The 13575-nt window shown below is 46.0% G+C and overlaps 3 protein-coding genes across 3 annotated transcripts; 2 read left to right on the forward strand and 1 right to left on the reverse strand.

Annotated features, from left to right (window-relative positions):
* Positions 1–5430: 5430 nt before the first annotated feature.
* Positions 5431–5634, reverse strand: CCR75_005996 (uncharacterized protein; the record flags this gene model as incomplete). Its single annotated transcript, XM_067964070.1, has 1 exon — positions 5431–5634. The coding sequence occupies one exon, from the start codon at positions 5632–5634 to the stop codon at positions 5431–5433; it is 204 nt and encodes a 67-aa protein (XP_067820708.1).
* Positions 5635–8189: 2555 nt separating this feature from the next.
* Positions 8190–9377, forward strand: CCR75_005995 (uncharacterized protein; the record flags this gene model as incomplete). Its single annotated transcript, XM_067964069.1, has 1 exon — positions 8190–9377. The coding sequence occupies one exon, from the start codon at positions 8190–8192 to the stop codon at positions 9375–9377; it is 1188 nt and encodes a 395-aa protein (XP_067820711.1).
* A 146-nt stretch (positions 9378–9523) lies between these two features.
* Positions 9524–11626, forward strand: CCR75_005994 (uncharacterized protein; the record flags this gene model as incomplete). The annotated part of the gene is made up of 1 exon (XM_067964068.1): positions 9524–11626. The coding sequence occupies one exon, from the start codon at positions 9524–9526 to the stop codon at positions 11624–11626; it is 2103 nt and encodes a 700-aa protein (XP_067820710.1).
* Between the last annotated feature and the right edge of the window lie 1949 nt (positions 11627–13575).

Here is a 13575-nt window from a genome sequence, read left to right on the forward strand (position 1 = left end):
CCTCTTTCGATTAAGCAGATGGAAATATCCATTGATTTCGCCTTATTCTTGACAGAACGGCAAAAGGTGGCTATGGTCATTTCCAAACTTAGAGGTAGATCCATGGAGTGAGCAGTACCGGGCAGCACGTCCATAAAAACGACGATTTTCCCTCATGGGATTCGCTATAAACAGCATGTTTGCACCGCCTGATCTGGCTTTTCGCATGCGAGCACGGCTTCTAGCGACTAGACAGGCCTAGGCCAGGAGTTGAGAACTCTCATTGCATCTATGCATCAAGAGCCGGTTCAAGAAGCAATTGTCGTGACAATCTTTATGGGGGGTCTCAATGAGGGCGTTGCCCGCACGAAATTATTCCGATCTCATCCTGCTACTTTGGAAAAGACAGTTGCCATAACGGTACGCGCTGAGTTCGACTTAAATACGGCTCGCGTGAGCACGCCTGTTTACCGAACAAGCTCTTCGAGCACATAGGTTCCGTCTAACAGAGCGGAACCCATGGATCTAAGCCTCGTTGAGGAAGGAAATGAGGCTCTTCAAGCTGTGGAACAGCATAAGCAGACCCGTAGATGTTATATCTGCGGATGAACGAAACATTTACACCCTATGAAATTCGCGTTAAGCTTGAATGAGCTCCAACTCCGACCTATACAAGAGATCTGGCACGGTGCGCGAAAACGTCGATACCCAGTAGGTGCGGGGCGCCCTACTGGGGAAGACCTTGGCTCTGTTGAACCTCTAGGAGGTAAGAATAAACAGAACCTAGCACCAATTAGCTCGCTGCTTAACGGCACGGGGCGAAAGTACAAGCCTGGCTTGCTAGTCGCTTAAGCGACTGTAAAGGGCTTTGATAAGTCGTGGTCACTTTTAATTGAATCAGGAGCGTCTTGCAATTATGCTCGATGCTTTTGCCTTGAAGAAAGTCAACAATATGTTGAGATGCTTAAAGTGCATGAAAGTGATACAATCACTGTTCGCTTAGCGGCTGGAACTCGTGTCACTGTTCCCAAGTTCCATTGAACTTAGGTATAAAGTTTATGGGCTTTCACAGTAGGAACGCTGTCTCATCCTTGATTTGGATTCGAGATATGATATCATCCTTGGTATAGCCTGGCTAGAACACCTTGAGCCATGGATGAATTGGAGGTCTAAGTCCTTAGGCGCCACGCGCAATGCTCCTAGCAAAGTTTTGGACAGTCATGAAACCACCTTTGCTAGGCAACAAAAGCGCTATTGGCGCGGATCATTGATGAGTCTGTCAGTGTTTTATAAATTAAAAAGTCTGAGTAAAAAAACTCCAATATTAAAAACGTTAATGCTGAGCCCAACTCGGCAGAAAGAAGTGGAACGGCACGTACTTCGTCGAGTGACACTCGTTGTAATAACGATTCACTGAATGCTAAAAGTGTTGCTGGCCAAAGAGCGAATCATCAAGGGTGCAATATCACTGAGATACGTGAAGCGGCACGTCAAAGTCCACCGAGTACGGTTGGCCGAGCTGGGATCACACTTAGTGTAAATAGTGACTGTTGGCGGTTTGCCAGGACCTCAAGGGTGCAATTTCCCTGAGATACGTGGAGTAGCACGTCTAAGTCCACCGAGTGTGGTCGTCCGAGGTGGCGCCATACTGAGTGTCAATAGTGACACTATGGGCGGTTCGCCAGGGCATTTTGGGTCAAACCCTTCTAATGCGCGTTGAACGACACGTAAACGTTCGCTGGATAAGGAAGTTGAGTTACCTAGCTCCTTGTCGGATGTCAAATTAGGTAGTAAATCTGGTATAGAGCCAATACGGGCTAGAAAATTTGGGAACGTGAAATCCTGGCCTCAAAGAGGCGTATTGTCTTCACTTCAAGACAGGGGGGACACAAAGCGTTTATACCCTCACAAAGTGATACGAGCGAGCAATCACACGAGCTTGAAAATGGTGTAACGGATAACATTGAGGGGGAAGTTAACCTTGCGGCGATCCCTTCGTTACATGCTCTTTTAGGGCTTGACGAAATGTCTATTGATGACTGCGGTCGAGCCTTAAAGGCTGGCGACTTGTCTGGGATGGTGGTCATTCGACCAACAATTGAGTTAAACTCATCGTCAGTTCTAAACGAAGTAGGTATTGCTCATGCGTCGCGAGCCGCGATCCCCTCCGGCGTCCTCGCCAGATCACCGGAGATCCAGATGTCCAAGCTGTGACCCTCTATCTCCTTGAGACGCTCGTCCGCAGTAAGCAGGGTGAATCTACATTAACTATGAGCTTTAGCTACCGCTTCTCAGCATCTCGGCGACAAGCTATTTCCCCTGTAAGGATTATTCGCTCTTGCTCTTCATCGAACGGTTAGTAATGAAGTTGGCCTCAGGGTTCCGTGTCCTGATCAATGCAGATAAGAACATCAGCGGCACCACGTTCTGAGAACGGATTCGGGGCCTACCGACATTCATCCGGAGGAGAAGGCGTGAGCGAACGCCGCTCTTTTTCCTCATCCTTTGATTGAGAGTGACTTTCAAAGTCCACCATTTCCGCATCGTCGAGGGAGGTGCTCAGAGTATGTGACTCACGCTTGATTGTCATTAGACAAAGGAATAAAAAACAAAACCGAACGGTTAGCTGTTTAAGTTCCAATTTCAAAGATGAAATGAAGCGAATGTTGTCACTCGGTGTCAAAAGTCTGATAAAGGGAGGGTGTAATGGGGCACACATCGGTTGGAGAACCGCTGTTGTGGTACATTTACTTTATGGGCAAAATACCCTTTAATCCTATTCTAAAATAGTAAATTACTTAAATCCCATTTAGTATGGGTAGCAAATGTGGTCGCCGCCAGATATAAATCTGGCGTCCAAAATCTATTTTTAATTAGCTAGGGTAGTTTTTTAGATTTAAATAATTAAATAAAGTGCAGTCCCCCTTTTGATCTTAAAGCGTTTAGCGCTTTCCTAAGGCTTGCGCATTGATCTGTAAAAGATCGAAGCCTTTCTAAGGTATATACTCTTGGGCACTAGTTGCCACTTAGTTCTACGAACCCCTCTTTTGACAGCAATAACATTTTTAGATTCGGTTGTAACTTGAAGAGCGACGTTTCTCGTTCCCTACAAACACGATATCCATGGGTTTTAGGCATCCGTTTCCTTGTCGTCTCGGTGGACGATATGCACCCGAGCAGATATAAGCCTTCTTCAGCCTGAAGTCTACATAGGTACGGAAATCCTCGAAACCGCAATGTTCTGATGACAGCTCATCACGACGAGTGTGATACTTCCGTTCGTACTCCAACATTGAGTTCGCATTATTCGAACGGTTTTCCAACCGTTCGATATAGGGAGATTGCTTCGTCTGCTCCAACGAGTGACGCTTATCGCGCTCGTGATCGAAATCCTCCTCCAATACATGATGGTTGCGTTCGAGTTTGTCGATCTTCGACTCTAGATTCGACACATAGTTCGGATCTAATTTTTCCCCTCCACCACAACCATTAATGAATTCCACGGTGGTCAACGTTTCCTGATGGAACGTTTTCTAAAGCACCGTGATGTGAAGAGGCAGCGAACGAGTTATCTGGTTCGCTGGCGTGGTTATCCACCTTTGCATGACAGCTTAGAGCGAGGTTCCCAGCTGGTTGTTGACGTTGAATGCCTCGTCCGTCAGTATGACGAGACCCATCCGATGGATTAAAAGGTCCATCGGAAATCACGCGCGTTCTGGCGCTTGTAAATTAATTGCGTCAATACCATCGCGTATCACGATAGAGAAGCGAGCCCTTCTTCAGGGCGAAGAAAGGGAATAGACATCCCTTTTTACTGGTTTCGTGTTGTCAGCGAAACACGGACAGGGATCACCCCACGTGAGGCATGAAAGTCCTGCCTCACGAGATAATTGATGCAATTTAAACCTTGCACCGGTTGGAGTTCGTTACTCAAACTAAACGCAAATCGCGTTACTCAAACTAAACGCGAATCGCGTTAAGTCTTTGAAGCCAGGCTTCGCGTTAAATGTCTTTGACATTGCGAATAAACGCGCTCCAGGCTTGCATCAGCGAGATTTTATCTCGCTTGTTGTTGCCACTATACCATCGATGCTTAAGAAAAGCATCGAGATAAAAATCTTCCTCAGCGCAAAAGTTCTTCGCGCCGGGATCAAGGCCATGTAGCATCGTCGCAATAAATAATAGATATTTATTATAGGAGTATTCTCTCTAGACAAGCTATTGACTAGCCGTTCGGGCAAAAGTCACGGCTTATTCTCAGGGGCAACACGATACCTTTTATTGTCTACGCTTCCCTGAGTGGTACCCACTGACCACAAGATCTTATATAACGATGGCTTACGCCATCGTCATCACCACGCACAGAAATATGTGAAGTTGACGGCACGGGAGGCGGTGCTGGCGATTAGGAATCATCGTCGGAACCAAACATGCTTTAGCGATTGCTATTAGCACGTCCATCCGATTGAGCCCCCTCATTCGAAGGCTCATAGTCAGCCGCCTGACGATGATCAGGCAACTGTTTTGTTCTCCCCGAGTTGGCCTTCAAAGAGGGGTCCCATTCACGTGGTGAATCACCGCGTGCACCCGCAACATCTAGTGTTGCGGGGGAAGATGATACTACGGCAAACGAAACGTCTACCGCATGAGACAATAATGCGTGGCCCGCGGCTGCATGAACCGCAGCAGAAGGCGCCGCACTATTATTATACCGCATAGACTTGTTAACCATGCGATAGAATTAAAGTGATGGTTCTGGCCAATCAGCATCGCTTTAAATTAAGTGGACTTATAGTGTTCACTCTATTCAATAACAATCAGACTGATTGTCATTTAAGGGAGGGGTGATGTAACGGGGTGTATCGTTACATGAAATTAACACATAAAGGTCAGTAATTAATACATTATCTAAAAGGTAGATAATATTTGGAAAATATTACTCTACGTAGTAATATTCGGAAAGCTATCCATTGGTAGATATAGGCCATTGTATCTGCTTTTTCCGCGGTCCAGTTAGCGCTGTACGCACGCAAAGAGAGAGACAGATAAGACTTTATTACAGGTTTTGTATTAGTTTATAGTTAGATTAGTATGAAATAAATAGCAACAGGAGAACTTAATTATATAAAATCCATTTTCCTTTAATCTTCTTTAAAGCAAGTGTTTTTAAAGAGAGTCTTCTTCCGCACGTACTAGTGTACATGAAGTGATGTGAGGCACCACTCGCACTGAAGGAGTGCGAAGTGGACTTGTACTGAATCAGCACAAGTCGGCTGTGCTTCGTTACTTGTTTAATCTATTTACTAATAATTTAGTTAAAGGCCAGTGTTATCCGTACCACACACCACACATCCCATTTCTGACGAATCAGATGACTCAAATCCAAAACTCACAGCAGAAACTAACGATGTGACCGCGACCTAAACAGACCTTTCATTTCCAACCATCCGCTTAAAAGGTGCGACACCACGCGACTTTCACAGTTATGCCTTTAGCGCTACCCACCGAAGCATCTTTCGTCTCATTTGAGAAACCTTGGAGGAGCTCACAGCCCATGCAAAATCGGAGAAGTACGCCATCGAGATAGGACGCTCTCGAACCGTGGGAAACAAAAAGGGCAACACTGTCAAGCACGTCGTGGTTCACTGTGTACATGGTGGAATGCATAGAGCCAAGAGCACCAACATCGAAACACCAGTACCTCCCGCACCGACTGTCCATTTCAGGCAACACTTCGTCGAAATGTAGCTGATGGCAGTTTCACTCTTGTGATTGAGGATGGTGGGTATTATCCTGACGCGACGGAAGATACGGCGGCCTATCCGGCATCAAACAAAAGGTGACAGTTCCGCACCTAGCGAGTGGAAGCCAACAAGCCGCCAACTTGTTTCGCATTTAAGAACGGCAATCATATTGTTGCGCTGAAGATAGAAGAAAAAATTCCAGCTCCAGTTGTGGTCACGTACTGGCGTCGACTCGCGTATCCTATGGCGCAGCCATGGGCTGGATCTGTCCAGGGAAACCTTATTTTGTTATGGCAACTAAGGATGCTCCTACCATTACCACAGTATATTTGGTTGGTGAAGAAGATGGTTCTGGTAGTGAACAAATGGAGGAAGTCATACATATAGTTACATTGAGCACCAAGGCAACATATAAATATTTTTGTTCATGTCGAACGTTAATCATTATTCATTTGTTGCATTCTCGCTTTTCGCCTTGCATTTTTGTTTTGTTGGTCATTTTCGGTCATTTGTGCGGTCACGTCGTTTGTTTTTGCTGTTATTTCTAAGTCTGAGTCATCTGATTTGTCAGAAAAAGGGTGCGTGGTACATATAACAAAAGGGTGTGGTACGGATAACACTGGCCTGATTAAACTTCAATACAAATCATGTAATAAAGTCTTATCTGTCTCTCTCTTTGCGTGCGTCCAGTGCTGACTGAATAGCGGAGCAAGCAGATGTAATGGCCTATATCTTTTAATGAATAGATTTCCGAATATTACTATGAAAAGTATTTTTCTCCAAATATTGTCTACCTTTTAGATATTGTAATAATTTACAGCCTTTAAGTGTTAATTTCATGTAACGATACACCCCGTTACAGTAACAGTCTCAATATATGTGACTTCTGATCATCCCCTGCACTGATATTTCTTGTCTCGACCTTTTTATTAATGATCGCGCGTGCTACGGGCTTCATCAACCAATGTGATTCAATGCTGATGCGGCTCTTCACTATGAGCTTTGTCCACTGACCCTCACCGCTACCTCTCTCGCCGATGCATCGACATGATAGCGGAGCCGCAGCGTAATTTTGGGATTCGCGTGTAGCGAGACTTCGGCATCTTTCGAGCTCTATTCGTGCAGGTGAGTCTTGGCCGTCTGAGCCGATACTCGTCCTGCAGTACTTGGATCACTCGCTTACGTCGTTAATGACTTGGAAACAAGTTCGTTGGCGGTCCACTCTTTTCAAAGAATCGACACTAATCGTCTAAGGACGGGGTGCTTCGAGGGTGTTTCTTCAGCAGCTGTGGGTAACACACCTCCTTTCCTCGTCTTGGGAGTTCTTTGTGGGTTCGGCTGTACTTCTGACCTGCAAATCCCCGGGCTGTGCCTCTTCACATGATCTGGACGCCACCGACATCGCCGAAAATAGACCCTATATATCTTCACTCTAAACGTGAGGATGCTCAACAAGCGACGAACTTCGTGAGAAACTGGAAGTATTTACGACGCCTCTAGATTTCAATCTATGCTGATCTGCAATTTCGCGTGGCGCTCACCTACTGCCGGTTTGATTTACTTCTGTTTTCTCGAGGGTCCACTGTAACGGGGCACCATTTTTAGTACTGATCTGTACTAATTCACCTTGCACTGATTACTATGTATCTAAGGTGTCTCGAAACTTCACGTACACAAGGATACAGATCACATACATTACGGCGCATAGGGAAGTTCTAAGAAGCTTAGAAGCCTTAGTTACTATAGAGGTAAATTCTAAGGTTTTAGAATAGGGAAAACGTTAAACTGGATTAATATATTAAGTTCCTCCGTAACGGTCTTCTATCTACTACTGATTTTTATTATATTAATAGCTAACTATATATGGCGCCTACTTGCGCACCGCACAATCGTGTCTTATGACGATTGACGAGTTTAATTCAAACTTGAGTCAAGCAATTAACAAAATTATCATCGTGTTGCTTCAATAAAACCGAATTTGGTAATTATTGGGCATGTGAAGCATGGAATTCCCCAACGACAATAATTACAAACTTCTTAATAAATTTCTCTCATAGGAAATGATAGTTCTGATTCTTTTTTATAGGGAATAATATTTAAGTAACGAACTGTCCCATTCCTGCTACAATATAACCATGCATGGTAAATATTGTCAATATTCCTGATAAAGAGAACACTCTTTCTTCTTCTTTCTTCTTCTTGCGCTAAAAGACAACTTTAACCCTTTTGTGCGATCACTCATCCCCACATCTCTGCCGTCGTCATGTTCTGCGTCAGACGTGAATTTAAAAGAATTGCCTATCATCGTGTCACGTCGTCCTTGTAACCATAACCACGTACCACGCGATCATTGTCCCACTAACGTCTTTCCCACCGAGTGGCTAGAAACGTATCCCAATTGCTCAGTTGCGTCTCCTCTGTGCCCCCTCCCATTGGGCCCGTCACCCTTCCCACAATTGCAATATCATGGCTGCCGTGCTGCCCTTTGCTTCCCTTAGCCACAGCGACCTGACAATGCCATTAACCACTAACGCGCTTCCTTCGAGCGCCATGAAAAAGCGTCCTTTGTCGCCCTTGCGATCGCATGACGACGTGCGCAATGTTGTCGTGGCTGGTCGTACGACGTCAGAGCCCAGTATGACCGAGCCTGCGGTCGCATTCGATCCACGCCAGATTAAGCTCCTGAAAGTCATTGGCCGCGGCACCTTTGCGCACCAAGTGGCGTTGGCGCGCCACGACAAGACCCAGTGCATGTGCGTCGTCAAGACCATGGACAAGCGCAAGCTATTGCAGCGCAAGCAGGTGGTACATACGCTAACAGAAAAGAGGGTGCTAGAGAAATTGCATGGTCATCCATTTATTGTGAAGCTCTACGCGTCGTTTCAAACCGACTATGAGCTGCACTTTGTGCTGGAATATTGCCAAGGAGGTGAGCTCTTCTTTCACCTCCAGCAGCAACGCTCGCAGAAATTTGATGAACCAACGACGCGATTCTACGCGGCCGAAGTCCTTGCGGCGTTAAAGGAGCTACACACGCGTGAAATTGTGTACCGCGATCTTAAGCCAGAAAACATTCTACTCGACGCACATGGCCACGTGAAACTCGCTGACTTTGGCTTTGCGAAACAAAACATGAACACGGGACAGCGAACCTTTTCATTTTGTGGCTCCCCCGAGTATCTGTCGCCTGAAATGGTGAGCAAAACAGGCCATGGTCTCGAGACCGACATGTGGTCCTTTGGCTGCTTTATCTACGAGTTACTCACGGGATCGCCACCATTTCAGTGTGAGGACATGCATCGGCTTTTTCGACTCATACAGCAAGGGCGGGTATGGTACCCTCCATACCTCTCGGGTTACGTCATTTCGTTACTCAAGGGGTTACTGTGTGTAAACCCTGCGAGTCGGTTGACGGTCGCACAGGCGATGAATCATCCTTTTTTTACGCTGGCACTGAATTGGGACGAAGTGCTCCAGCGAAAAATCTTGCCTCCGATGGTACCCATGTGCCATGGCCGGGATTGTACGGACAATTTTGACGACGATTACACGAATGCCCCTGTGTCGTTACTAAAGCTTCGATCGTTGGATCTTCACAAGCGACTAAGTCGCGGCGATTGTGCTGGTTATGGAGATCTATTTGATGACTTTTAGACAATCATGGCTACAGGTGAAGAAGACCTTGTTCCGTACTGTTACGTTTAGCTTTATTCGTGTAATTTGTATATTCATGGCGGTATTACTTAAAAAAAACTGATTTACAATAATTGATCAACCTATTGAAGTGACTACCGTGCACAATGGGAGACTCACACTTCGTGGCGGAGGAAAATGCGATACCTATTGAGGCTAAGAGCGCCTCTAGTTCGGTTCAGAACGATGGAACACAACCACAAACCGTCTGCCACGTGCTTCAGCTGCATGGAGACGGCGTTCGTCCGTTGGTGGGGCTGGAGCTGCCGGTGTATGGCTCAAATATGACCAAAATCCTCGGGACCGTTAACGGATTATCCACTCTACAACATGCACACGAGACCAAAAGCCAATTTTTGCCTGTCAAACTGCGTCCGACAGAGCCGTCTTGCAAACCACTATTTGCCGATTTAACCAAGACGCAGATCATTGTGCTACGGCTCAAGCGCTCGCGCAAGAAAGAGAAGCCAACTGCACTTTCTAAACAAGTGGCTACAAATGAGACAACTGATCAGTATCAAATCACAGCCGAAGTTGCGGGCCTCGTCACGGAAAAGTACGTTTGCGAAGGTATGGCGGACTTTCAGTATTTCACCGCTCGGTCGTTTTATCCGTCGAACATGGATACAAACGCACTTAACACGGTCTCCGACCCCATGGAGGCTGCAAATCCCGTCAAAACAAATGCTATTGCCATCCATAGTCATCCACTTTCAACCCCGTCGCCGCAACAACAACAATTGCAACGATGCCTTCGACCGTACTTAGTCGTAAATAACGAAACACAACTCGAAATGATTCCCGAAGTGTTTTCCAAAGTCGATTTGCCACTAAAGTACGAATTTCGACAAAAATCCGGCTACCGACCGACCACGATCGCGAAAAAATCGTCAAGTACCATGACATACTTGAATTTTCAGGACGATTCCTCGGTACCGACAGCGCCAAAGCCTGAAACTCCAGTCTTGCGAAGACGGTCGGTCGGTATTGACGACAATGGCGTCGATGCTCGCGTGTTGCAAGTGCTCCAGCGAAAGCTCGCGCTCAAGCCCGTGTGGCTCCGTTCCAAGCTCTTTCAAGACCTCGATGCCGTCGAATGTCGTGCTGCAAGGCGATTGTTGCGTCAAATCTGCTACGTCTTTGTCGATGGACCGTGGCGAGGATCATGGATTAAAATGGGGTATGATCCACGGTCAATTGATACTGTGGAATCGGCATCTCAGTATCAAGTGGTCGAACTCCGAAACATTCGCGAACTTGTGCATTCCAAAGTGACCCTCGTGAACCGAAAACGCGTGAAAAAATACGTGAGTTCAAGTGTAAATCACGGCGAAAAAGTGCACGTGAAAGGGCCTCGAATTGTTAAAGTGACGCAAACGTCTGCGCACGACAATGCACAGGCTGCAAAACGACGTCGAAAAGAACGCTTTTCACGTGGAATCACGCGTCGATCGTGTTTAGTCGAACCGGAAAAGCCAAGTGCATTCGTGTCAATGCCTTTGCCACCCACGCATCTCGAGTCCTTGACACTTCACTCGGAAAACGAATGCGCGTCCGAAGACGAACAAGAAGGAAATGATTCGGAAGGAGTTGGAGACACGGGTTTGGAGACACATGGCCACAAAGGATATGAGATCTTTGGTATACGATTAGCGAATCCGAATGTGTTGTTTCAACTTTCTGAGATTGATGATCTTGAGGTCCGCGAGTGGATGGCTCAATTCTCGATTCAATCAAGTCCTTCGTTGCTCGGAGGGTGGTTCCCCACGCAAATGTTTTTACCTCTTCGAGAGATTATTCGATTACGAATTGCGGCGTTAGTCGGTCGTTCGAATGCCGAGCTCGAGACAAGACGCAAGCGTCTCGATGTGATAAAGAAACAGGCACTGAGTGACTATGCCGAAGAACTGGCAGGTCGGACGTTGTCTACCAAGGCAAAGAAAGATCGCACTGGAAGCAAGAAGAAAGTGAATGTGGATGGCGAGATTGATTCGGCTAGTGTGGCGCCAGAAGAAGACGATTTTGCGTTGGAGCGAGCACTTGTTTTAAAAAGTGCCAAGGAAGACACACTGCTAAAAGAGGTTGAAATTGAAAATGACGACGAAGAGGATGAAGAAGACGACGAGGATTTGGATGAGGTGGAAGATCTTGACAGCAGTGCTGGCGTCAGTGGCAATACTGAAGCATTGAAGAGGAATGAAGACGCTTGAGCTGAATGAGCGAGGCTTTTTTAATGTATTGGCAGATTCGTTTAGGTTTGATACAATGAGCATATCGAGATAATTAGTAACTTAAAAAAGTGGTGTTTGTGAGCTTCACCCATATGCCCAATTTCAGCAATTTTGACTTAATTTGAAAATATTTCGTCTTGTTACAAGAGCTCGGAGCAACACATTTTTTTCAAGTTGCGTGAAATTTTGTTATGAAAAATCATCAATCATATCGGAAAATACATGTGGACCATCATATGTATTGAAATTATTGTAGCATAGACTCAGACGCTGTGTATTCCCTGTTGTCGCGACTTTTAAAATCTAGGACGGAAAATGTCAACGCAACCAATACGCACAGGATTGCAGCCGCATTTGAGGCCGCTTAGGTATCGTTTCGATGTCCTTCTTTTACTAGCTACGTCGTGAGCGCTTCCTTTGCCGTCGATTTATGTGGCACCAACCGGCGACCGAAACATTTAAAAAGTACTTTAAAGTAGTAAGATCAAGCCCATATGGTTTGCGCATGCCAACTTTGTACACATTGAAACAAATAGTTTGTCTACTGGTCGTCTTTTACCAGCCTACGCTCCTCGGGCTGTGCATTTGTTTAATCCTTGATGCAATCATATTTCTCAAGTGAATGTACGTCAGCAGGTGCGTGCACGTGTCGGATGATGAGAGGAAGAAAGGAGAAGTGATATTAAAGGTGATGTTAACGTGCTACATGTGCTGCTTTCCTTCGCTAGGCTTTCTGTCCGTTACTAACCTTCTCTTGACTTCTTACACAGGCAGTACTATTGCAAGCCCACCCTTCGTCTAGTAACGCCCTTCATGCGACTCGTGGGAGTGGTTGGCCGAAACCACCACTATGAAACCAATGCAATAAACGCTCCTCCTCGGCCGTCGCACCCGCCGCGCTCTCTGCCGGCGCATATCTTACTGCAGCTAAAATAATTCTCCCAGCTTCAGCATCCGTGGAGCGGGCAATGCTTTGGTCAGCAGGTCAGCCAACACGAGCTTTGATTCGATTTACTGCTGTTTAACAGTGCCTCGTTGTGCGTAATCATAGTTGTTCTTAATGCGGACGTCCACATGCTTGACGCTAGACAAGCTGTCTTTGGCTTCGAGCTGTCGAATAGCTGCTTGATAGTCCATGAACATTACAATAGGAACGTCCACCAGCTGCCCGATTCTTGCAGCAGCTCCCGTATACCCACGAGCTCGCCCCTACAAGTGAGGCCGACGTAAATTCGGCCTCTACAGTTGACAACGACACTCCAGTCTGTTTTTTTTTGCATCCACTGGATAGCTTCCCCGTCAAGCTTCATCACTTCTCCAAATATCGACGTTCCTAATGCCTTGTTGGCAGCGAAGTCAGAGTCACTCCAACTCGCTATGTTTTTCTTGTTCCCTTTTTATGGTCTTCATCTCTAACTTGAGCTACTTTGATGTCTTCCGGTATTGTCAGGACCAGTCAACTCGCTGAGTTCTTAACCACTCATTTCGAATTATCTTTTGAACAATTCATTTTCTTTAATTCAATTTTACATATGCGCCATAATAAAAAACAAGTAAATTTTGCGCAATTAGGAGAGATGATTCCAAGTAAGAATTAAATCTACTATAGGCGATACCTTAAGAAGCATACGAAAAGTATCGGTTAGTAAAACTAAATTTTAATTCAGTCGTAACTTTCCCTCATTCCTCACAAGTGGTAGCACTTGTTGGTCTTCCGCTTACTTCTTCGCCGTCCGCTCGCTTCTTCGTCGTTCGCGCTTTGTTGGACTGCACTGCGCCGGATTGCCCAGCACTGCATGCAGTGTGAGAGATTCCGCTCGCAGTCAGCTGCTCCATTCATTTGGGAGCGCTGCGTAGCAGTTTTAAGTGTGTGGCTTTCAGTATTCACTGTAAATCTAAGCGTTTGCGTGGCAGATATAGTCGATTAG

Source organism: Bremia lactucae (genome assembly GCF_004359215.1).
Source record: "Bremia lactucae strain SF5 chromosome Unknown BlacSF5_NotPlaced_42_SHOA01000006.1_337800bp, whole genome shotgun sequence".
In the NCBI taxonomy this organism is placed as follows: domain Eukaryota; phylum Oomycota; class Peronosporomycetes; order Peronosporales; family Peronosporaceae; genus Bremia; species Bremia lactucae.